Source organism: Chanodichthys erythropterus, chromosome 4, assembly GCF_024489055.1.
Source record: "Chanodichthys erythropterus isolate Z2021 chromosome 4, ASM2448905v1, whole genome shotgun sequence".
NCBI classification, from domain to species: domain Eukaryota; kingdom Metazoa; phylum Chordata; class Actinopteri; order Cypriniformes; family Xenocyprididae; genus Chanodichthys; species Chanodichthys erythropterus.
The window spans coordinates 25562850-25589079 of record NC_090224.1 but is presented as its reverse complement, the minus strand read 5'-3'; the positions used below and the strand labels follow the sequence as shown (position 1 = coordinate 25589079).

At 37.1% G+C, this 26230-nt stretch overlaps 1 protein-coding gene across 1 annotated transcript; it reads left to right on the top strand.

Annotated features, from left to right (window-relative positions):
• The first annotated feature begins 544 nt into the window (after window positions 1-544).
• snw1 (SNW domain containing 1) lies at window positions 545-15286 on the top strand. The gene is made up of 14 exons (XM_067383392.1): window positions 545-599; window positions 1484-1637; window positions 2567-2728; window positions 2835-2930; window positions 4614-4720; window positions 6707-6811; window positions 6895-6964; window positions 7120-7185; window positions 7293-7409; window positions 7845-7986; window positions 8240-8342; window positions 8727-8844; window positions 9405-9568; window positions 14509-15286. The coding sequence occupies exons 1-14, from the start codon at window positions 586-588 to the stop codon at window positions 14699-14701; spliced, it is 1611 nt and encodes a 536-aa protein (XP_067239493.1). The 5' UTR covers window positions 545-585; the 3' UTR covers window positions 14702-15286.
• Window positions 15287-26230: the final 10944 nt, after the last annotated feature.

Sequence of the window (26230 nt, the reverse complement as noted above, 5' to 3'; positions counted from 1 at the left end):
TCTGATTCTGATATCATATTTGTGAGATTTAGTCAGATTAAACCGTTTTGAGGTTAATTGATCTAATATTTTTGTAAATCACTGTATTAATATTCAATAATTTTATGAGTTCAATGTCTTTGCTTTTAATTAAAAAGCTAATTTAATGAAATCATTCAATTTTAATTTATCTTCTATTAAAATATGAGCAATGAAATAAATGAGTAAATGTTCCTTTCAGATTAATCGCTTTCCCTGGGATTTTGCCTCACCTGTCATCGTATTCAATTATTAACTTATAACTTATTATTTATTTTTGTATAGCTTAGTAATGATACTTATAAGAATGATAGGCCTATGATAACAGTCATTTATTCTGTAAATGTTTACCAGGGGGCTTCTTGGCCTCTTAAGATGGCTAGTATATATGCTAAACATATATCTAAATATGTTACAATGTCGTTAAGTATATTCGTATCAATATAGACCAACTACTCTTTAAATGCACCTTTTCATTAAAGTAGCAACCTACCCTTCTCTTCTTCAAACATCGCGAGACGTTATCTCAGTGGCCTGACGTCAGAACGTGCGCACAGAAACGACAAGATGTCGCTGGCGAGGTAAGTAGCACTGAAGCTGTTTTTAAAGGTTTTTGTTTCCACTTTTACATTAAATATCAATATAAAGAGGTTTACGTGTTTTTATGTGTCCACATGTGAAGTTTGTTTATAATTTGCGTTCTTTATTACCTGAATTATGTTATGTGATGCGCTGAGGCCTGCGGTGTTTGTATCACTGTGAGTGCTAAGAGGCTAATGCTACGACCACAGGAAAAACAAAAAAACAGAATATTTCTGATACATACATGAATATCAAACCAATATTCGCCATTTATAATCCACGCTCATACAATTCTTTATAAAAGGCTTAAAATGCATTTGTTACATTTCTATTCCTTAAAGCAAATGGGTAACGTTACCTCTTGTACTTTGTGACAATTAAAATTTGCCTATGTTAAGGAAAAATTTGTCGCTTTTTTTAAATACAGATTCTCTCTGTTTGACATGCACAGTGTTTGCAGACTTGGGTAAAGTTGGTTTTAATTTATCACATTCGGACTTATGATAAATTCAGACTTTCCAAAAAATGTGCAATAAATTAATGTTTTATTTTGAGCAATTTTAAGTAGCGACATGATATTGACAACCAACGATTGTCAACTTACATTTTTCACAGTCGATCAAAATAGGCAAGTATTGTTTTAATGGCATATTTACTTGTGAATGCCCAATGTAGTGTGATTAACAAGGCTATTGAATACGGATGTCCGAATGTGCGAATATAAAACCAACTTTACCTTTGTTTGCAGTTCCTACATCATACACCCACATACTGTTGTGTATGTATGTAAGTTTACATCCAATTAATAGGGATCACCTGACTGTATAATAGTTTCGGTTGACCTCACTTTTTTCTTTTCTTTTTTTTTTTCTTCATCTTGTAGTTTTCTCCCTGCACCCACCCAACTGTCCCAGGACCAACTGGAGGCAGAGGAGAGGTGTCGTGTTCAGAGGTCGCAATCCACTGCTTTGGTCTCCACCCGCAGAGAACCTCCTCCTTACGGCTTCAGAAAATCATGGGTGCCCCGGGCACTAGAGGTACTGCAATAGAATATTATTTATGATTTGATTAAATATTATTTTTGCATGCGAATATAAATACATATACACATATGCATACACTAGAGTTGTCCCCTTACCATAAACATCTGTCCAATACTCTATTCTGATCCTGATCAGTTCCAGTCAGTTTAATCCTTATTCTAAATTAATGTGCACACAGAGTACACTAAGACAGAAAACTTTTTGTCAACTGAAGAGCTGCATTGTCCCAATACCCACGCATACTGTATTTCCTGTATATAGCTAAAGTCGGTGTGAAGACCACAAGTGTATGTGGAACTTTTGATTACCTGATGGGACACACTTGCAAGCTGATGCAATTAATGTTTTAATTTACCGATGACAGTTAAAGGGTTAGTTCACCCAAAAATGAAAATAATGTAATTTATTACTCACCCTCATGCCTTTCCACACCCATAAGACCTTCGTTCAACTTCGGAACACAAATTAAAATATATTTGTTGAAATCCAATGGCTCGGTAAGGCAAATGTCATTGCTCCCTATGCAGGCCTTACGGAGCCATCGGATTTAAAAAAAATCTTAATTTGCGTTCCGAAGATTAACGAAGGTCTTGCGGTGTGGAACGGCATGAGGGAGAGTATAACAGAATTTTCATTTTTGGGTGAACTAACCCTTTAAGCAATGTTGTAATTGCGTTAAAGGCATTGAAGTAATTGAACTTCATAAATGTCAAAATGTGAACCTGGGGTGCTTTTGTGTTCCTCATGCACAACAGCATTTCACATCAGGCCAATCTGGGGCAGGTCACCCTCCACAGTGGTAGGTAGATCACGAAAAAATATCCGCCAAAAAAAAAATGGTTTTGCCTGGTGGCAGATGTTAGTTTCCTACTCTGAATAAATCATACTGTAAATTGCTTTGGTAATCTTACATTATTTTGAAGGATTTTGGAGATGGTGGAGCTTTTCCAGAGATCCATGTGGCCCAGTATCCTCTGGAAATGGGTAGGAAGAAAAGGACCTCCAATGCTCTGGCAGTGCAGGTGGATGCAGAGGGCAAGATCAAATATGACGCCATTGCTAGGCAAGGTCAAAACAAAGACAAGGTGCGTCATCTTCTTCTGTTGTTGAATTGTTCATATATTCAGTGGATCACACGTGGAGAGGATGTCTTTTGATTCTTTCGTTTGTTTGTTTGTTTGTTTGTTTCAGGTCATATTTAGTAAATACACAGACATGCTTCCTAAGGAAGTACTAAATGAAGATGCTCCTGAGCTGCAGAAACCCGATGAAGAGGCAGTGAAAGAGGTGAGATATAACCAAAGACTATAGATATAGAAAGACTGTTCACGTGAATAGGAGAAACTGCTACGATCAATGTGCAGGAATACATCCAGCCTTCTAATTAAAAGAGCCAATCGCTAATTGATAAAGTTGTTGTCACTGCAGCTGTCGTTAGTAGCTCCGGTTCCCATAGAAACCTGAGACTCGCGCTTAGGACTGCACATGCGCATTGGCTAGTCTAGCCTGAAAAATAAGTTATTTGGGTTTTTTTTAATGCTATTTGAGCATAGGAAACAACATTTATGGGACAGTTCATGTCAGATTTTGTTGCCGATTTGAAATGTTATTTAATTGTGAGTTCGCCAAGTTTTTGAGATTTCAGGATTCTTCTATTGAAATAGATAGGACTTGGTCTTGGATACCTGAAATAGTTACCCAGAGGCGTTACAAATATAGCCGCCGAGTGAACTTTTCTTTTTTTTTTTTTAAAAGGGACTTTGATATAACACAGCCTCGTTTGACTGAGAACAGTTTAAAATGTAGATATTTACTACAGGCTGAAACAGGGCTGTCGAAATGGCTGAAAAACTAAATTTGAATCTTTTACTTAAATTTTACTAGTATTCAAATTATGTTTGAATTTAAAAAGGCATTTCAATTTGGAGAAAAAGCTTTTAGAAAACTTTTTTTTTTAATGCCCTGCATTACATTATTCAAAGCAATGAAATGGAAAGACTAAAATAAAATTGCATAGCATTTAAATCACATTTCGTAAACTGCATTAACAATTATCATGTATTAACATAACAGCTTAATCTATTTATGCGTAGTTTAATACATAGAGCCGAAGCGCTGATCACAGAGTACTTTAGCGTTTAAAAACATGAGATGCAGTGGAATGGGTGAAAAAACCTTACAATGTTTAGAGACGTGGTTTTTAAAAGGTTTTTTTTTACTTTGTTGACACAAGTTCAACAGTCAAAGATGTCTGTCTAGCACACAATGGCAAATAAGCGCAGAAAATGTGTTCTGTGTGAACGGCTTGATTACGGGTTGGATGTAACCAAGATCTTCTCCGCATTGAGCTGCTCTATTTCTGCAATGTTTTGAATGACTTACGCAGCAGCTCCGCATCTTGTGGGAATAACTGGGTAGGCTAGCAAAACATTAAAATGCAACAATGACTTTTACATTATCATTGCATCTCATGCACCACTGTTAAAGCTGCCTGATGCTGACCTATAATTAAAATGCTCAGTTTTTGTATTCGAATGTAGGAATTTAAGTTCAACAAAATGTTCGAAATTGTAATTTGTAATCTCAAGCCCTAAGCTAAAATAGGGTTTTAACAATAATGGCATTAGTCAATACCAATACCAGTGGAATTTCTTAATCATTAATATCAGTTTTGTTATCCCAGTACAAAATAGTTGTAATGATTGCTATGTGCATTCCTTGTAATATATTGAATACTATAAAATATTAATACAAATTAAAGGATATAACTGTTAATAAGGTAAACAGTATTGCAGAAAAGGTTTTTCTTAGTACTAGTAGTTATTGAAGTAAGAAGAAGCAGGTTTATTAGGCCTAATTTTCACAGTAATGTGCTTTTGTTATTTTTAATCAAACCATAATCCTTGTGACTTTCAATAATTATGAAGCCAAGCCAGCATGAATTAATGTTCCTGTTTCCTCCTGCTGTAGATTACAGAAAAAACCAGATCAGCTCTGGAGAAACAGGTATCGCAGAAAATTGCAGCGGCCATGCCTGTACGTGCTGCAGACAAACAGGCCCCAGCACAGTATATTCGGTAAGACCAGTTCCACTAAAAAATGCTCTTAAATTTAGAGTTTGAATAAATGTTCTGGGTTTGCTACAAGATGAGCTACAGGTGCTGGTCATTATAATTAGAATATCGTGAAAAAGTTCTTTTTTTTTTTTATTGTAAATTTTTTTTTTTTGATGATTAGAGCGTACAGCTCATGAAAGTCCAAAATCCAGTATCTCAAAATATTAGAATATTTCCTAAGATCAATCAAAAAATGGATTTTCAAAACAGAAAAGTTCAAGTTCTTTAAAGTATGTTCATTTGTACACTCAATACTTGGTCACACATATTACAGCAAATGACTTGCTCCTAGCACAAATCACAGCATCAGTGAAGTGTGGCATGGAAGTGATCAGCCTGTGGCACTGCTGAGGCACTATTGAGCCTTCAGATCATCTGTATATTGTTGGATCGACTGTTTCTCATCTTTCTCTTGAAAATATCCCATAGATTCAGGGGTCAGGCATATTGGCTGGCCAATAAAGCACAGTAATATCATGGTCAGCAAACCACTTAGAAGTGGTTTTTGCAATGTGGGCAGGTGCTAAAGTCCTGCTGGAAAAGGAAATCAGCATCTCCATAAAGCTTGTCAGCAGATGGAAGCATAAAGTGCTCCCAAATCTCCTGGAAGATGGCTGCATTGACTTTGCACTTAATAAAACACAATGGACCAACACCAGCAGACATCACGGCCCCCCAAATCATTACTGACTTCAGAAACTTCACTTTAGACTTCAAGCAGCTTGGATTCTATGCCTCTCTAGTCTTCCTTCAGACTCTGGGAACATGATTTCAACATGAAATGCAAAATTTACTTTTATCTGAAAAGAGGACTTTCGACCACTGGTCACTGTCCAGTTCTTTTTCTCCTTAGCCCAGGTAAGATGCTTCTGATGTTGTTTCTGTTTCAGAAGTGGCTTGGTAGTCCTTTTCCTGAAGATGTCTGAGTGTGGTGACTCTTGATGCGCTGACTCAGGCTTCATTTGACTCATTGTGAAGCTCTCCCAAGTGTCTGAATCAGCTTTACTTGACAGTATTCTCAAGCTTGTGGTCATCCCTGTTGCTTGTACACCTTTGCCTACCCAATTTCTTCCTTCTAGTCAACTTTGCGTTTAATATGCTTTGATACATCACTCTGTAAACAGCCACCACGTTCAGTAATGACCTTCTGTGACTTACTCTATTTATGGAGGTTGTCAATGATTGTCTCCTGGACCATTGCCTAGTCAGCAGTCTTCCCCATTAGTGTGGTTTCAAAGCACAAGAGATACCCGGAATTTATACTGTAGGGGTGGTAATTTAATGAAACTCAAATGTAAATATTCTAATATTTAGATATTAATATCTAGATTTTGGACTTTCATTACCTGTACGCTCTAATCAACAAATTAAAAAAAATTTACTTTACATGTAGGGAATCTAGTATAAATGAAAGTTTCATTTTTTTTAAATAATTTACAATAAAAAAAAGTTTTTCATGATATTCGAATTATATGACCAGCACCTGTATATCGACAGTATGACGTTGATTACAACAGAAAATTATTTAAACTTGTCGCTTGGTTAATATCAAGTAAAGCATGTCAGTGTTTAAAACCTGTAATGTGCAGCTTGAATTTTTGTTCTAGCTCAAGCATGGATTCAGTAAAATCCTTTTTATTGTTTGAGCTTTAAAATTGTCTAAATCATCCGTTTATGAGGTATGAATAGTTGCCCCCTTGCATTTCCATTTTAACTGCGTTACTGTAATGATTTTTGCTTTAACAGCACTTGTGGGGGAGTCAATTATTTTCTGTGGTAATCGATGTTGTGCCTCAGATACTCTCGACAGAGCTTGTATTGAACCTGCAAAATTACTTTTAAGTCTTGAATGTTTCAATTTTTTGCAATTGTTTGCACTGCAAGATGATGATGTTGAGTTATTTGAGTTAACAAAAGTTACATAAATTGTTCTTATATTTCTTAAAGGTACACACCCTCCCAGCAAGGACTTGCGTTTAACTCTGGAGCAAAACAGAGAGTCATCCGTATGGTGGAAATGCAGAAAGATCCAATGGAACCACCACGATTCAAGTATGTCAACTTAATCTGAGATTTAAGTGAGATGTAGTGTGTGGGAAAAACACAAGAAACTCAATGTTTGTGTTTTCTAACAGAATCAATAAGAAAATTCCTCGTGGACCTCCATCCCCTCCTGCTCCAGTCATGCACTCTCCAAGCAGAAAGGTAGGAGTCTGGTTTCTGCCAACTATCAATCCCAACATTGATATTCATTGGCTTTGTTTACACTCAGAATCCACAGAAACATGTCTGGAGGAAACATTTCTAAGAACATCTCAACTAACCTCAAAACATTCCTGTTTTTCCTTCCTTTTTTATAGATGACAGTGAAAGAACAGCAGGAGTGGAAGATTCCACCCTGTATTTCCAACTGGAAGAACGCAAAGGTAATGTTGAGGCTTCATCAATTATTCAGCTGTTTATTGTTGTTTTAAAATATTGACTATGAATACAACCGTGTTGCTTTCTCACACCTCTCATTGTTGCTTCTCAGGGTTACACCATTCCTCTGGACAAGCGTTTGGCTGCTGACGGACGAGGCCTGCAGACCGTCCACATCAATGAGAACTTTGCCAAGCTGGCTGAGGCTTTGTACATTGCAGACAGAAAGGTAAACTGCGTATTCCTGCATCCCTTAACACTCTGAATCCCACATTGCTAAGTTTATGAACTTTTAAGAAGTAAAGATACCTTCACAACTCTAGCAAAATTATAGAATAGTTTCTCAGACCAAAATGATGTCTGAAGCACTATTTGGGGCTAACATGATCTTAGGATGACATCTGTAAAAAAAAAAAATTAAATAAATGAACATTTATTATTATTATTATTATTATTAAATTATTATTAAATAATTAATAAATAACATGATTCCTCTGATAAATTTGGATAGCATTTATAGATCTAGCTTTATTTTGGTTGTGAATTCTCGCTTTTTACAATGCAAATAAATCCCAATAAAATGAAGTTCTTTCTAGGGATGGTCAATATTTTTTTAAACTGTGTTTTGATGCTGCTGATGTTGTTGGTTGTGTGATGTGTACAGGCCAGAGAGGCTGTGGAGATGAGGGCTCAAGTGGAAAAGAAGATGGCCCAGAAAGAGAAAGAAAAGAAAGAGGAGAAGCTGAGAGAGTTGGCTAAGATGGCCAGAGACAGGAGAGCTGGTATCAAAGCCCACGGTGACAAAGGTACACGCCATCACTTAATGTCTATGAATTACACTTATACATGTTATCATACATGGCATATGTGGTATTTTCCTGAAATATTAGATATTTGTCTAACAATCAGTGTTTGAAATGCTGTCTGTCTGTTTAAAATGTATTTAATGTTTTATTTTAAAAGTTTTCTAATTCATAAATTGAAAATGGCCCTGGTTTTTTGTCATTAGAGTGCTGTCACTATTAGCGAGATCACATCTATGTCTTTGATTTCTTTCAGGTGGTGAGGACACAGAAGTCAGGGAGCGTGACGAGATCCGTCACGAGAGGAGGAAAGAAAGGCAGCACGACAGGAACATCTCCAGAGCTGCCCCTGATAAGAGGTACATGCATTTTTTACACTCTTGCCCTGAATCATTCATGGCCCGGTAGAACTGGTGCACACATCCCATTTTAATGTACGTGTTTTTGTGTTATTTTCTGTCCTGATCTCACACAAGTCCCACCGGTATTTGTTTTTACATCAGGCACCTTTTTAATGAAACAAGCTGACACATCCCGTATTCAGACCCGTCTTGTCATACTTGTTAAAATGCTTTTAATCTGTAGTTGTAATAGCTTGAATTATTCATGCTTTTTCCTCAAAAGATGTTCGTGTGAGAATTCCCAGTTTGAGACGTGTAATGTAGCGTGATGACTCTGATGGCTCTTTTTATGAGGTTTTAATGTGAGTTTAGCTGATGTTAGTGTAATTTTGTTCTGTCCAGGTCGAAGCTACAAAGAGATCAGGACAGAGACATCAGTGAGCTCATTGCCCTGGGTCAGCCAAACCCCCGTACCTCGAGTGAGGCTCAGTATGACCAGAGACTCTTCAATCAGAGCAAGGTAATAAACTATCGGGCTTTGCTGTTCTCAAATTGGTCACCTTACCGATTTTAGGTAAGTTAGGAGATCAGTTTAATGGTAAGGTGCTTTTAAACACGTGTGCAATTAAACACATTAAAATAAAGCTATACTTGTAATGATTGTGATTCACAAAGACAAAATCCATAATCCTTTAGCTCCTTTATCTGCCTCTGTATTTTTTCTGTTGATGAAACTTAGACCTTGTTTGGCAGGGACAGTGTTAATATCAAAGCCTGTTTTACATAATCCAATCTAATATTGTATAAAATCAAGTCCTGCTCTACATCATTCCACACCAAGTATTTATTCTCTCAATGCTCTCAATGGTCAAAATGGAAATTAAAAGCAAAGTGTGGTCTCTATTTATTTGTTGTTTTATTTTTTTCAGACTGTGGGAAATTGAAAATCTCTAGTGCAAATATATATTTTTAGTTGAATATATATTGACTATAACATGTTAAAAAAAATCAATACAAATGACTGTAAGATGCATATTTCATAGCTGTGAGGTATGAAACTCACTTATTTGTGTTTTTCAGGGGATGGACAGTGGTTTTGCCGGTGGAGAGGATGAGATGTATAATGTGTATGATCAGCCCTTCAGAAGTGGCAGAGACATGGCACAGAATATTTATAGGCCTGGTAAAAGTGCGGATAAGGACATGTATGGGGACGACCTGGACACCCTCATGCAGAGCAGCAGGTATGGATACACCTGGACTGAATAATTGCATGCATTTTAACTACAGAAAAACATCAGATTAAAAAAACAAAAAAAAAAAACACACCAATTTCATCAAAGGCAACAAACGTCAGCTGCGCGTTCTTGCGCTCTTCTCTCAAATGGCAAATTGACACTCACCCGCCTTCTCTCTCTCACTTGTCTCATTCGCTCCGGGTAAATAGTGCTTGTATTGCACATAATTGTAAGTGCTTGTCTTTCCCACAAGTTTGATATGTATAAGTGGAGCGTGCAAACCGTTTTGGTCTCAAACATCTTGTCACCAAAATGTGTGGCTTACTGCGCTTAAACAGTCAAATAAATACAAATTTGTCAAAATGCAGTTGTTTGCAATTAGTTTTTGTTATTTTATTACTGACTTTTTACTTGCATTTTTTATGAAAATAACTTTGTGTTGAAGAAAAGTAGATTTTTGTTTGTATATGCTGTTATAGTTCTTAGAAAGAAAATCGGAATTGGCAAAAATCGGTATCGGTAGGTCACACTAACAAAAAAATCAGAATCGGCCAAGAAAATTGCAATTGCTGCTTCTATAATTAAAATGCTAAGGTGATCATTGTAACCTTGCTTAGGCCCCATTGAATCATTTGAATGATAGAAATATGGTTAGAATTAGGGACGCCACTTTTTTCCAGAACGAGGCTGATACTAGGGATTGGCATTTCAAGCAAAAATATTCAATGATCTCTGGGAATTGTTTGTTTTTTTTTTTTTTTTATTCAAAAATCGCACCCCTCCCCCACATGCATGCATGTACACGTGTATAGGCTACAGCACGTGAGAGAGAGGGAGAGAGACCATTTATGCTCTGTATGATAACATGCTAATTTTAAAGTAAAAATCTGTACCAATTCAGGTGTACCAATTCAGGTGCACCGATTGCTTGAATAGTGGGTTCATTATTGTTCTTAATGAAAAACACAACAAAACGGTACAATGACAAACTCACTTAAATGGTTGCTTTTACATTTCCAAAAAACAAATCTTCCGCCATTGCCTTGTCAGTCAAGAGTGAGGCAAAATGGGCCAAGTGAGGTGAAATCTCCGACTGCTGCTGATCTGTGCTGCGACTCTCATTCGGCTCACGCTGAATTGAGCAGACACATTTAGTTTTTATTGAAGTGTCCGTTCTCTAACTGAAATATTTTTTTTCTTCTATAAAAAATTAAAACGACAGTGAGGGCGGTGCCACAGTGGGCTATCGCATTAAGCCTACCTCAAGTCATGATTTTAGGCTGTCTAAACGAGTTATAACTAGTCTGGGATGCAATTTAAAATTTTTAATCTAATTAATTACATGATGTGGCAATTAATGTAACTAAACACAAATTTATCGTACATCAAATTTGGCTGAGAAATTATTCCCAAAAGATCATTTGAAGTCATTGTGCATCGTCGTGCATGAAACAGACATTAAAAGTAGATTCAGAAAGAAATATTTTATTTGATTCAACATAGAATTTATTACATAAACTTTTGGACCATAAGGGGTAGTAAATGATGACTGAATTTTAATTTTTGGGTGAACTATATCTTTTATCAATATGGAAATATGAAATTGAAAGTAAACCTGGTCAACTGATGTTATATTAATCAGATTAATTAGAGAAGTTAATTTACAGAAGGCTACCAAGAAAGCTAGTTTACTAAGTAACTATGACAGATGTATCACTTTTATTTAGTTTTTGTATTTTTATTTAAATTATTCACCAACTTGTCAACTATAGTCTATTATAAACTATAGGCTATATATGTGCTGAGCACCCACGGAAAAATTATATTCTCCATTCATTTTAACCAATTAAAAAAAACGACTGCAGCTTTCAGACACACCTTTTTTTTTTTTTTTTTTTTTTTTTTTAATATAGTTCACTTGAGGAAGTTACTATGACTATGACTATTTTAACAACGCATGTCGAGTGTGCATCAATGTAATACATAAATGCGAGAACACATTAATGCGTAAGCGCATCCATGTAATGTGCAGCACGAATCTCTCCACAAAACTTGCGTGCTATCAAATATAGTGTCCTCATGGCTCTACACTGGCTCAGATATTACATGCGTGCTCTATTTTGAAACTTAAAATAAACTTTATGTGGTTGAAAACACTGAATAGTTGTGAGATGAAAAGAACTGAGCACATCCATATCTGGCTCAGTGCCAGCCAAGGTGCAAAAGTACTTTTGAATTTAGCAGTGAACATTCTGATATACGGTTCAAATAGGCATGTGGCGGTATAACATTTTCATGTTGCAATTAATTGATGAAGCTTTTATCACGGTATACGGTATGGTTGTCAAAAGTACCGGTACTTCGGTTCCAAGTCGGTACTGAAATTTTGAAAATGTGGCGATACCAGCATTTCTGTAGTACTGGTAGTACCGAGAATCCGGGTATATTCGGTACCCACTGATTGGACTTTGGCAGTATTTACGTGAATATGATACGAGTGAAGCACAAAGCTTTGTTTACACAAGAAATAATAGGTTAGAAATGAAATGTGACATCGCAGCCATGGAAACATATTGGTTCATGCCGAATGACAAAGGTACGCGAGTCCATACATTTAAGCTTTGTATTGTTTTGCGAATCGCGATCTGGTCACCCGATTATCAGAGAATTTAACAATATTCCATTAGTTATTCCACTGAACATGAAATCTGTTTATTTTCACTCTATTTTTCACCAAATCTTCACTTATGCAGGGGATTTAAACGTTTCTTTCTTTCGTTCGCATTTAGGCCTATTATAGGCTATTAGCATTCTTTACTGTGGTAAAGTAGAAAAACACTGTAGGACCTGTAGAAACTTTTTTGCTTGCACGTCAATTTCTATTTAACACAGTTTGCGCTTATTAGACTTTATAAGGCGCCTCAAGTTTATTTGTATAGCGCGTTTCACACACGCTGGTGATTTTTTACTTTCGCTTTGTCTGGCAGCGCAAAATCAAACATAGCCTGAATGTCTGAAGATAAAACTTGCTCTTCAGACCTTTTACAACAAGTGTCAGTTGCTTGTAACATCAGGAGATAACATGATGATATTATTAAAGAGAAATGGTCTCTTTCCTGCTCGTGTCCCACATCCCTCTCAAAGGCCAGAGTGGTGGCTATATCAAAGACTATAATAACGGGACATTGGCTATATGACGCATATTTGTGTGGAAATAAAAAAACGAATCCTTTTTGAAATAATATTTAGCTTTCTTATTATTTAGGTTACCATCATTTACCTATATTTATTTCATAGTTTTACAGGCTGTAGTGTGTTGTTTCAATGACGAAAGAGCTAAAATGAACACACACGTCTGTTACCCATGTTGAAAAAACGAGCATATGCTGATAAAGTAGGTTTTGAAGCTGGTATGGTGGTTTGAGCTGGTTTATGCTGGTCCAGGACCAGTTTAGGATATATATATATATATATATATATATATATATATATATATATATATATATATATATATATATATATATATATATATACAAACACACACACACTCCAAATCATATTTAATGTTTTTAAAATAGGCTATATAAAATAGTTAAATAGTTCCAATAGATTTTGCTGTGGTACCGAAATTGGTACCGAGAACCGTAAAATTTTCATGGTATCGGTACCGACTACTGGATTTTTGGTACCGTGACAACACTAGTATACGGTATTATCACGATATTAAAATAAGTTGCAAAACCATTTTTGTTATAGTTTAATAAAACAATGTAATAAAACAAAAACAACTCTGACTGAAATTTTCAAACTTTTTTTAAAATGCAAAAGAATTAGGCTATAAAGAACAACAGATAACACTTTACTCTATTTAATGCATTAACTAAGATTGAGCAATAGCTACATTTGTTACAGAAAGTAATTTTTTTTGTTAATGTTAGTTTAGAAACACAACTGATCATGGTTAGTTTTCTCTCAGGTCCATTAAATAAGTTATTTTGATTTTAGTAATGTTATTAAATAGTAACTAAGAAATTAACATTAATTTATAATAATTAATACTTTATAAGTATTTTTATTGTCAGTTTAGTGATAATGAATTAACATGTTAACTAATGAAGATGTATGTTTTCAAAGTTTTACTGAACAATAACAAATAATCAGAACATTTCTAATCATTAGGGCATGTTGTAGTCCAGATTAAAATATAAAAATGTTTAGGTTTGAAAAAAAGACTTAAAAGGATTTTTTTTTTTTTAAGTATTCAGTATTTGGTGCTGTGATGAACACTGAGATTACAAAAAAATTAATGGCTGTTTGAAGCATTTTAAAAACTTCACTAGCGCAGTTACTTTGTTTGCACGGTTTCCGTGGTAACCACTGCACGCTGCTGTTCCATCAGGGCCCTCTGCTGTCAGAGAGTGAACGCGCAATTTCATTCAGCTCGTCTCCTTCACTGGTTCCGCCATGTGCTTCTCGTGCACGTTGGGATTGTTTACATCTGAGCGCGTGTCCTTTTGACGCAGAATACAGCGGTGTTGTGCATTTTATACGATTGATGGGTAAAGTATTCTTAATTGCCTTATAAAAAAATAATGATTGGTAATAAATTATTTACGGTATTCTGAAGTGCCGGCGATTACAATATCGTGCATGTTCATTATCGCGATTTATCGCATTACCGAATATCGGCACAAGTCTAGGTTCAAATGGATCACCTTTCACCTTTCATATCTTGAATTTTATGGACATTCTAACTGCATTCTATAAGGTTATATCATATCGTGAGTTGCTGCCCTGCATCATATTCATCATCAGTCGACTGTATGAAATGTCAGATGGACATCCATTTGTAGTGGTGTCCGAAACCATAGTGGACTGACTTTCGGTGTATCCCTAATACTAGCCTCCTGGTGCATTCAGTTGAACCATTTCCCTTCTCTCTCCAGGTTTGTTCCTGATCGGGAGTTCTCAGGTGCTGACCATGGCCCCCGCCGTGACGGGCCTGTGCAGTTTGAGGAAGATCCTTTCGGTCTGGATAAGTTCTTGGAGGAAGCCAAGCAGCACGGAGGCTCCAAAAGGGCATCCACTAGTGGGCGTTCAAAAGACTACGACCACGAGAAGAAACGCAGGAAGGAGTGAGACACTTCCTCTATCCACAGCTGCAGGGTCAAATACTTCCCTCCCCCTATTTTTTATAGCTGTAAAGTGAATTATGAACTATTAGTAATATGGTGTTTCATCTTTTTTTTTTTTTTCTTCTTCTTCTTTTTATCCTCCTTAAATCTAAATGTATTCTCCAGTCATGTTTTCTTTAAATCAAAAGTGTGAACTTAAAACTGTCATACTGCAAAGCCACCCTAATAAATGTCTTGTAGAGGATTTCATTGAATGTGAAAGATTGTTTGTGAAATTTCTTAAGTAATCTCTGACTAGTGCTCCAACTACGTTGGTGTTGGAGAAATGAATTTTAAATGACTCCATTAGTCTTATAAATCCAGTGCACGGTTGTTTCATCTGCTGAGTCTGCTGTTCACACCCTAGAGCGAATTAAGCCTCGACAAACTTGTGCTTGCCTTGAGTTTGTTCAAGGGGGAAGATTAGTATTTAGTTAGTTTGAGAACTTCATAAAAAATGCATAGCTTACATTTATGCAAATAGAAGGACCATAAGTTGGTCCTCTATTAATAATGGGTTGATTTTGATGTTGTTTATTTATTTTTTTAATAAATAATTGTATTTTCCATAGGATTGTTGAGAGTTGGACTTGATATTCAAAGGTACAATATGTAAGATGTTTGGATGAAAATATCCAAAAACCACTAGAACAGTGTTATATATTTTGTTGACTTGTGTACTTACATTATCCCAGATGTTTCCAAGAATGTTTAAATCCAGAGAAATAAGCAATTTTAACCAGGACATGGACCATGTTTGTGGGTCGCCTATCAATTACATCATACCTGCTTTACCCTCTATTTCGATTTTTATTTTGTAGAAACCATGGAAACACCAAAGACCCTTTAATATATTATGTTTTATTAGACAGGTGAGCAACTGTTTGGATACATTTATAGACAGAAAACTAATCATTATTATATAGCTCAACACATTTAGTCTTAGGCCTGTTGTTTGAATCTCGTTTTCTTGATTTTCCATGAGTACAATGTATTTATCATGCCTCAGAGACAACACTATTTTGTCAAGTGGCTAACATAACATAATTGGATGTATTGCAGCATTCTCTCCTTCGTACAATGTTTTAAAATTAATTGCATGCCATATAACAACACAAGCCATCCAGCATTTATTAATGATGATCTAATATCAATCTAACTTACTCCAGTGTGCAATTAGTGTCTTATAGCAGCCACCAAGCGAACGCACAGAGTAACATTATGACATTTTCAACACACTCAAATGTATCTTACTTACCTTTTCTTCAGAAATGTAGAAATCCTATTGCATTTTATATCAAGATTCACATGACGGTTGATCAAGAGTTTTATTATAGTTTTAATCCGTTTAGTTTTTTCAAACTCTCTAGTATAAAGTGCCCCTATACAACTGAAACTGCATAATTTTGATTCATGATACTGCAATATTTCCTTATTAGGCTGTAAGTATCTGCCTTAGGTAATGCTAGATGATAAAATGCCAGGGTTACAAGAACTGATATAGTCAAGTTAACTCAAAATATGTCATTCAGAAGATAATTTCCATATTGTAGAGGTCCAAAATGTAGAAGATTCTACTGTGGTTTAGGTTTCCTAATTGAAACATTTCAAGAACTTTTATACGGATAGAGTTGTATGATGTATATTTTTCCTACATTTTAATTAGCTCTTGAAAAATGCACCCAATTTACGTAATGATTAAATGTCCTGAATGAATTTAAAGGGCCAATAAATAAGAGAAACATCTCTGCTCCGCATCTCTATTTTGGGATTTATGTGTTGCTTAAAGCAACGCTAGTCCCATTATTATCTTTGATTACTATTAATGTCTCACTTAGCAACCACCAGGTCCATGGTTTAAAAAATGAGAAGCCGATTTACAGTTTTATTACATATAATTTTGAATGTCTGTGGATCTTGGGGTAGAATGATAAGGCCTGGAAATGGTATCATTTCTCAAGAGTATGAACACTTAATGTATAAAGCATCATCAAAGTTGATGTTTTTTTTTTTGCCAATAAGAGCTCGATTTATCCTATTTTAGAATATTATAAAATATTTTACTCTCCTTAATTTTTCTTGTGTGAGGAAATGCAGAAATGTGTTTTTTTTTTTTTTTTGTGGTGTAGCTTAAGGACTGCAATATGACGAAGACGTTTTCATGAGATTCACCCAAAAGTTGTTTTTTTTTTTTTTCGGTAATTCTCTTTATATTCCTCATTAGGATCCAGTGAACAACAAATAGGCCTACATGCTTTATGCATCAATGTAGAATCTATATGTCTTTTTAAATGTCCTTTCTAATTTTGTTTCTCATTTTTATTCCAGCATTGTCCAGGTGTTCAGATGTATTTAGTTCTTCAGGACAGGCAGATAATGAGTCTTACTTTTCTGTTGTTTGCATTTCTAAATGGATGGAGCAAGAAAAATGAGTTTCTCATTGATGACAGCCTAAGGAAATTGGTTCTTTTGCAAGCTTTTGTATGGTTTGAAGAACAAACAACCAGCACATTGTTTTTGTGTCATAATGGAAACTTTGGCAAGCAGACAAAAGCTAAGATTGATAGGTTCTTATCTGCTGTCCATGGAGGAACAAACAATATTCCAGGCTAGTTGTTTCAGTCAATTGAGCAAAAAGCTTTTTGTTCTTTTGGAGCAGAGACTAAAACAGCATTTAAATAGCATTCAGCTACATGTCTGAAGCTCCACAGCGCTTCAGAATAGAAAGTAATGGTTATGTCAGTCAAACAGATGCCTCTTTAAAATTAACCAGTAAATAGCCATATATTTACCAAGAAGTCTTTACTGACTGTTTATTGGTGATTCTATGTGCACTTTTGGCCCTGTGGGAAAAAAAAAATTGAATGCCATTAAAATGCACCGTTAAATGAGGACCTTACAAAATTTGAGAAATTATTTTTCTCTAAAGCTGATTTGAAACAATGTCCATTGTGAAAAGCACTATATAAATAAAATTGACTTGAGCACTTAGGGTTAGTTCACCCCATAATTAAAATTATGTCATTAATTACTCACCCTCATGTCCTTCCAAACTCAAGCTTCAAGAAGAGGTTTGTTATTGTGCATCATTCATGTTAAGCTGAGCTTCTACTTATGTTCGCTGATCAGTGTTTACATGTGAGTAAAAAGCCTAAATTAAATCTGTTTATCATAAAAACGACAGTCTCTTCAGAAAATTTGGACTAAATCGAATTCATATGGATTAGTTTTCCGATCTTTTTATAAACTTTTTGAAGCATCATGGTGGTAGTTGCAAATGTAGTCAATGGAGGGACATTTAACCACAAATGAGGGACTTTGATGTAAAGATTGATATATAATTTTCCCAATAAATATTAAAATACTTTTTTTTTTAATTTCACTCTTTATTTAGATTATTAGGTGATAAGGTAATTATTAAAAATTTAAAAATGATACAAATAATATTTTATGGTTTCGTATTTAAAGATTGTGAATGTTTCAGTCTAGCAGAAGAGATAAACCAATATATAAAAACAACACAGGCGATGACAACATGTGATGTTATATTCAGAGCTGTTCACGTCCTCAGACTGGGAATTATGCGAATTGTACTACACTCGTACTGCGTCGTCTGCCTTTAGAGCGCTTGGGGCTAAGGGTCAATTTTCCCAAGAGCTCATTATCTCCCAGCCAATGTATCTCGTTCCTGGGGATAATTACTGACTCAACCTGCATGAGGGCCGTAGTCTCGCCAGAGCGATCCCTGGCCATTCAGCAGTTCACGGAAACTTTTACGCCCAGGACCTCTCTGCCGCTCCGAGCATTTCAAAAGATGCTAGGTCTCATGAGCTCAGCATCACCAGTCCTGTAGTTGGGTTTGCTCCTTATGAACCCACTGCAGTTCTGGCTGAAACCGCAGGTACCGCCCCAAGCCTGACAGCACAGTCGTTGCTTGCTCAAAGTGAACTAGGCATGCTTTGCAACCCTGGCTCGTTGGATGAACCCCCACTGGTTGAAACAACAAGGCATGGCTGTAGGGACTATGTGCAAGAGGAAAGTCATTTTCACAGACACCTCCAAGATGGGCTGGGGACTTCTGTGCAATGGCCAATCGGCCTTCGGCGCTTGCAGCAGCCAGGAAAGTGAGCTTCATATGAACCTGCCTGGAAATGATGGTGGTATATCAAGCTCCTGGTGGGACACCATGTCCTGGTCAGATCAGACAACATGACAGTGATGTCCTTCATAAACTACCAGGGCGGGCTCTCGTCCAAGCCCCTCTTAGCTCTAGTGAAAACTGTCCTAGAGTGGGCACAACTCAACCTGCTCTCACTTAGGGCAGCGTATATTCAGAGCATATTGAACAGGGGGGCAGACATGTTGTCCCAGAACAACCTTCCCTCAGAGGGAATGGCCACTCCACCCCCTCGTAGTTCAGAAAATTTGGGATGCTTTCGGGAGGGCAGAGGTCGTCCTCTTCGCCTCAGAAGACAACTATCATTGCCCAATTTATTTTTCAAAGACCAGAGATGTGCTGGCCCACAACTGGCCCAGCCTCATCCTGTATGCTTTTCCCCCGATCACTCCCCAGGTTATCAAACGAATCAGGAAGGGTGCCCACAAAGTCCTCCTGGTGGCTCCTCTATGGCGTCCAAATTTGCAAGATGATCCAACAACGTGAGTTCTTTTCATCTTCCGCATGCACATGTTTACAGACGTACATCTGTCTCAACCATTAACCATACAGCGAACCATATTATTTGATAATTGTATGAAATAATCCTGAAAAAATCCTGCCAATTTCAGCGACTGGAATTACAGTGGGGATTGAAAGTTTGGGAATCCCTTTCAGAATCTGTGAAAATGTGAAAATTTTTAACAAAACAAGAGAGATCATACAAAATGCATGTTATTTTTGTTTAGTACTGTCCTGAGTAAAATATTTTACATAAAAGATGTTTACTTAGTCCACAAGACAAAAAAATAGCTGAATTTATTAAAGTAACCCCGTTCAAAAGTTTGGGAACCCTTGGATCTTAATACTGTGTGTGGTTACCTGATAATCCATGACTGTTTTTATGTTTTGTGATGGTTGTTCATGAGTCTCTTGTTTGTCCTGAGCAGTTAAACTGAGCTCTGTTCTTCAGAAAAATCCTCCAGGTCCTGCAAATTCTTCGATTTTCCAGCATTTTTTGTATATTTGAACCCTTTCCAGCAGGGGCTGAATGATTTTGAGATTCATCTTTTCACACTGAAGACAATTGAGGGACTCAAACAAAACTATTAAAAAAGGTCTAAACGTTCAGTTATGCTCCAGAAGGAAACACAATGCAATAAGATCTGGGGGGTGAAAACTTTTGAACAGGATGAAGATGTCCACATTTTTCTTATTTTGTTGAATTATATATTTTTTTCATATAGTAGGCTACTGCCCATCTGAAGCAACAGAAGATACATGCATGTTTCCCAGAAGAAAAATTAAGTACAATACCAATAATTCAAATATTTCAAATACTTCAAAAACTTTTCACCCCCCGGCCCTTAATGCATTGTGTTTCCTTCTGGAGTATCAGTGAATGTCTGAACCTTTTTTAATAGTTGTGTTTGAGTCCCTCAGTTGTCCTCAGAGTGAAAAGATGGATCTCAAAATCATACAGTCACTGCTGGAAAGGGTTCAAATATGCAAAAGATGCTGGAAAATTGAAGAATCTGCAGGAGCTGGAGGATTTTTCTAAAGAACGGAGTTCAGTTTAACTGCTCAGAACAAACAAGAGTCTCATGAACAACCATCAGAAAAACAAAAACAAAAAAACAGTCATGGATCATCAGGTAACCACACACAGTATTAAGATCCAAGGGTTCCCAAACTTTTGAACAGGGTTATTTTAATAAATTCAGGTATTTTTTTTTGTAAATTAAATTTGTAAATAAATTTTCGATCCCCCTCTGTACCCGAGGTGACGTGACAGTTTAAAACTTTAAGGTTTAATATTATTTAAACGGATGAGTTATTAAATAAATTCACCCCCCCTCACAGTTGTCATAACGGGCAAAATTAGCTGTAGCTATAGACCAAAACCACTTTTTGTACCAGGCTGTAAACATTTTTTTTTCTGCTGTAAGGTTAGGCATTTTAACATGGGAGAAATACAGATTTGACTCCCTTTTGGAGCCTGTCTCTAGCGGCCAGTCATGAATTGCAGTTTAAGTCACATCCGTGTTGGCTTCAAGAGAGATCGCGGGAGGTTGCCACTTGGATGTAACTGATCGGCGAGAGTAGCAGCCTGCAGTCGGGGAGCAGCTGAACCTTTGGTGTCAAATACATGCTTCAGAGACATTTTAATTCAATACTTTATGTACTGCTTAATACAGCGTCTGTTTGTACAAGAATAAAGTTCAACATAAGCCTAAACTATTTAAATACCAATGAAGTGGGGTCTACGTTTTTTATCAGCTTTATTTTGATAAATATGACACAATATAACATTGCGACTACATAAAAATAGCTTTTACTGTTATAAAAATACAGATTTGTGAGCATTAATGGAACTGAAGGTTTCAGAATAAATACAAAACACACATGATCGTTGTCATGTGGTGAATCCGGCCAATCATGGAACAGCTGTGTTGTCATCAGAGCCCGTACAGCCGCTCTTGAGAAGCTGCGCTAAAGCCACTGGATGTCAAGTCTGCAACCAATAGACAAAAATGCATGCTAATGCTAACGCTGGGGCTCACTGCATTCACACAGAAGCTGCGTCCGAAATCGCATACTACATGAGTAGGTACTACATTTGAATTTGAACGTACTTCCCGACCGTTAAAACAGTACGTTCTATATAGTATGAATATGGGTAGTATGAATGGAATTCGGACGTACTACATCCGCCATGTTAATGTTGTCACTTGTCATGCGTCGTCACAACAGCGCGCAAATTTAAATATGTCAAAGTATAATCACCTATTTAGCTAGGAAATTTTACCTCAGAATAAAAATACATCTGTGAATATCACGACAGAGGCTGATTTGAAGCAACGAAATTAAGCAATTTATTGTTAAAATTAATGCATATAAAAATACACGAGAAACAAAAGACATGAATCAATAAACAAACTTGAATACATTATATATAAATAGTGTGTAGATAGACAGAGAGGGCGAGAGAAATGCACAACATGGCCTAAATATTATATACAATATATACAAATAAATACAATGATAATAAAAACTACAAACTGTGAGCCCTATAAACTACTGCTGCCTGAATGTTGCTGTCCGTTAAGTTTTCTAATCTCATTAAACTGCTTAACAACGAACGTCTCCGTTAAATAAAACAGTGTTAACAAGCAGATGTAACGTTATCTCGACCTGTTGGTTAGCTTGATGTGCTGTCAGTAATAATGATTAAACATCTTTTTACAACCGACTCTTAATCTTCTCATTACATTGTTTAAACTTTCAATAAGTCAGCCGTTTACTTACATTATGTTAAACAAGTGCAATTTAACCACAATAAACAGTTTTTCCCTGAGGTACTGAAGGACTTGAATGAGCTGCATATCGCCGATTTCCGCCATTTTTGAATTATGAAGAATCCTCTCTCCTGTGGCATCACGGGATAGCGCAGCGTCCATCGAATGCCTACTACAGAATTCGGGCGGAAGCAGTAGGTCATCCGGGTACTTCTCGCCTACTGTTTTTTGAATACTATGAATTCGGACATACTACTCGCCTCGCATACTGTTTTTCGCATACTATATAGTAGGGAAGTATGCGATTTCGGACGCAGCAAGAGTGTCAGCGTCAACACTTGACGGAGGGTGTGTCTGAAGCTTGGTGCTGACTTGACCGTCATAGTGACAACAGCCAATCACATTACTTTCCGGTGTTGCATGAACGCAATTGGCTAGCGACTGTTCTAGGGTATTTGCATAAGGCGACCTGATTGGCTGACACCTGCGCTTGAAAAGTTGGCATGGCAGAACTCACCAGCCGGTGGCAGGCTAGTGTAGTTCATCTCGAACAAGCTTATCTCTGGCTGTGCTGGCTGACTCAGCTGACTGTTCTCGAATCGCTCTCGCAGTACCTTGTTGCCATACGTCACAGTGATGTGGCGTCAGCGCTGTCTCAAGTTGGACAAAATTTCTAACGGCATGCACTGCTTCAAGTCAGCCACCGATCGGTCTGCACAGCGCTGCATGAAGTCGAGCAAGCCTATTCTCAACGCCTAAATGAATCTGCAGCGGTCAGGTACACAGCGGTCATGTGGTACAGGTAGGAGCTCTCGTGCTGCATTTACACCTTGCTGTAATTACCATAGTCTCAAGATGCCAACACATGACATTATGTTTGGAGCTGTTCACATCCTCGGACTGGAAATTATGTTTTTATGGCACCATATCAACGCCTAAATTAATCTGCAGTGGTCAGGTAGTAAAGCAGTCATGTGGTACAAATAGGAGCTCTCAGACAACTCCCATCTTACATGCTGTAATTACGAGCACTATGAGAACATGAACACTCTTTTCAAGTTGAAATCAGGTAGTTATGACATGGCGTGAACGCACCTTCCCATCTAACAAACTGCAATTATGAGCTCTACGAAGACATGAGCACTTTTTACAAATGACGTAATTTCAACATGGTGTGAATGCACCTAAACTGAAGTTGTTGCCACAGTTTTTCCAATGAGCCTGGGCTGCATAAAAAACATGAAAAATTGCAAAAAATAAATGAAGTTATGAATAAAGTTTTAATATGACCATTATAAAAAGAAAAAAATATGTTTTTAATAATCCCTGGAACATAAAAGTGTTCAAAGTAGACGGAATACACTTGTATACAATGTACAAGTATTGTTTGCTAGATTTTATAGGATATACCAGCATAAATCTGCAAAAAAATACATATATTGATGGCTACTGGCAATATTGTGAAAAGTTCGGGATGAAGGACTGTGTAACATTTGTCACTGCCACTCTCTCTCTCTCAGATTTAACAAAATACACGTAGAAATTCATGTCCCACAAATAATTATTACAGTATATTTTCTTTCAATCTCAGCTCTAAATCAGAGCTTTTTCTCGTTTTGGCTTGTAAAAACACTGGGAAAGATGGAACCATTAATCTTTGCATTGATAAAGAAGGGAATTCAGACTGCAAATGGACTGATATGAACAAGATTAGCTGGCAGACCTGCTTTTATTGTTCGCTTATTGCATCATTTGTCATGCTGTATCTGTGTGTGGGGTGTTCAGTCATGATGAATGTAATGCTGGATGAAAACATGCTTTCACAGAAATTGATGTTCACTGAGCTCTTTTCTCGAAAGTAGGATGTGGGTTGTCCAGATATTCTCATTAGGAACTCTTCCAAAAACAAGGAAACAATCACACAAGTAACTTATTAAAACCTTAAATACCTCCTATGTTACAACCACCGATGAAGTGCCCATAATCTCCACTAGAGGGCACTCCTTCTGTCTCCTTTATCTTACCATGAACTACATTTTCCATAACCCATTGCCTGGACTAATCATGTTCTAATTACTTTCACCTGAGTCTCATTATCTTGTTAAAATCTACCTATATAAGCCCTGTATTTTCACTCATTTTAAGTGAAGTCTTGAATGGTAAGTTTCACACTGCATTTTTTGTGCTCTTCTCTGGTTTCGACTTTCTGCCTAATTTCTAGTAAGTGATGCAAAGTATGATTCATTTCCGCTAACTTGTTCTTTTCAGACATTACGGTTTAATGAACCGGTTCAAAAATTCATAGGTTCTTGACGTCTTCATGCTATGATGCCACTATGCATTTATTTTCTAACAACACATAGAAACATTCAAATAAACTTATTTGTGTGCATGCATATTGCTGATTATTGCCTTTTATTCAGAGTTTGTGGTCACAATTTCATTAGTGGATCATTTGTCGGATATGATTGACCAATATTGATTAGCCTACCAATATTGATTAGCCTTATCTTTGATAAGATTTGCAACTACAACATGCATATTTATGCACAAACGCAAATCTGTTCTACATGTCTAAAGTATATAGAAAGAATAAATTTGGGGACCATTTTGGGAATTTCCACCTGGATTTGGCCTACCCAAATTGAAAAGCTTCCCATACCCACACAGTGCATTAAAAATACAAAATTTTGGTGTCACTTACAGGAAACTGAGGAAACTTGAGACAATTTCATGCTCTCAACTTTGTGGGAACTGTTTGGGGATGGCCCCTTACTGTTCCAACATAACTACGCACCAGTGCACAAAGTAAGGTCCATAAAGACGTGGATGAGCGAGTTTGGTGTGGAGGAACTTGACTGGCCTGCACAGAGTCCTGACCTCATCCCAATAGAACACCTTTGGGATGAATTAGAGCAGAGACTGCGAGCCAGGCCTCCTCGTCCAACATCCGTATCTGACCTCACAAATGCGCTTCTAGAAGAATGGTCAAATTCCCATAAACCCACTCCTAAACCTTGTGGAAAGCCTTCCCAGAAGAGTTGAGACCGTTATAGCTGCAAAGGGTGGGCCAACTCCATATTAAACCCTACAGATTAAGAATGGGATGTCATTAAAGTTCATGTGCACATAAAGACAGGCGTCCCAAAACTTTTGGCAATATAGTGTATTATCCGCTATGTGCTATTGTGTCTCTGGACCAGATCAGACTGTGGGCACGCTGTGGTGGTTTGCGTGACTAATGTGAAACCAGACTTCATTCGCTTCAATGGAAAGGGAACGTCTTATTCGTTCCCTATCTTTATAGTGCATCACCGGAATACTGACACACACACATCCTCAGACATTCACTACATTTCCCACAAGCCCCGTACCTCGGCGCTGATTGAGTGAGGTTTGTACGGCCAGGTAGGGGAGAAAACACGTCAGCAAACTCTGCTTGTAACTTAGCTAAATCAGTGAGCTGGGAGGGCGAGAGGTGATCTCCCACTGGGGCCAGAGCGAGAGATTTTTTTTATATTTGCCTCTGGCCCGAGATCATCCTCTCCACTAATCACCGTCGCCAGCATCACTGATTCTGCCTCATTCCATTTTTAAAGGAGATTGCGGTGGTAAATTTGACATACTATGCACACATACTATGTCCATCGTATGCACACTTTGACTCTCCTATCAGACCGTACTACCTCATAATCGAGCTCTCCAACTTGCCATGTGACCTCAAACGGTCCTTGCCACTTTGCAAGTAATTTTGAACTTGACGTTGGGAGTAATACAAGCTTTATCTCCCGGTGAAAATTTGTGCAAATTAGTCCCACTGTTATACAACTGGCTCAGTCTGTCCTGGGCTTGTAACAAATTCTCCATGGATAGCCACCCCAAAGTGTGGAGTTTTGTTCTCAAGTCCAGCACATACTGAATTTTGTTTTTAGATTGAGATGGTCCGTCCTTCCAATAATTCGTAAAGTTCGCATAACGTCCGTGACATAAATGCTGTGCCTTGATCGGTGAGGATTTCTTTCGGAAGATTAGACTAAAC

Excerpts from the sequence above, each read along its gene's own strand:
- snw1 (XM_067383392.1), top strand. Across the intron at positions 4,721-6,706 it reads GCCCCAGCACAGTATATTCG|GTACACACCCTCCCAGCAAG; the intron begins GTAAGACCAGTT and ends TATTTCTTAAAG. Across the intron at positions 8,845-9,404 it reads GACTCTTCAATCAGAGCAAG|GGGATGGACAGTGGTTTTGC; the intron begins GTAATAAACTAT and ends TGTGTTTTTCAG.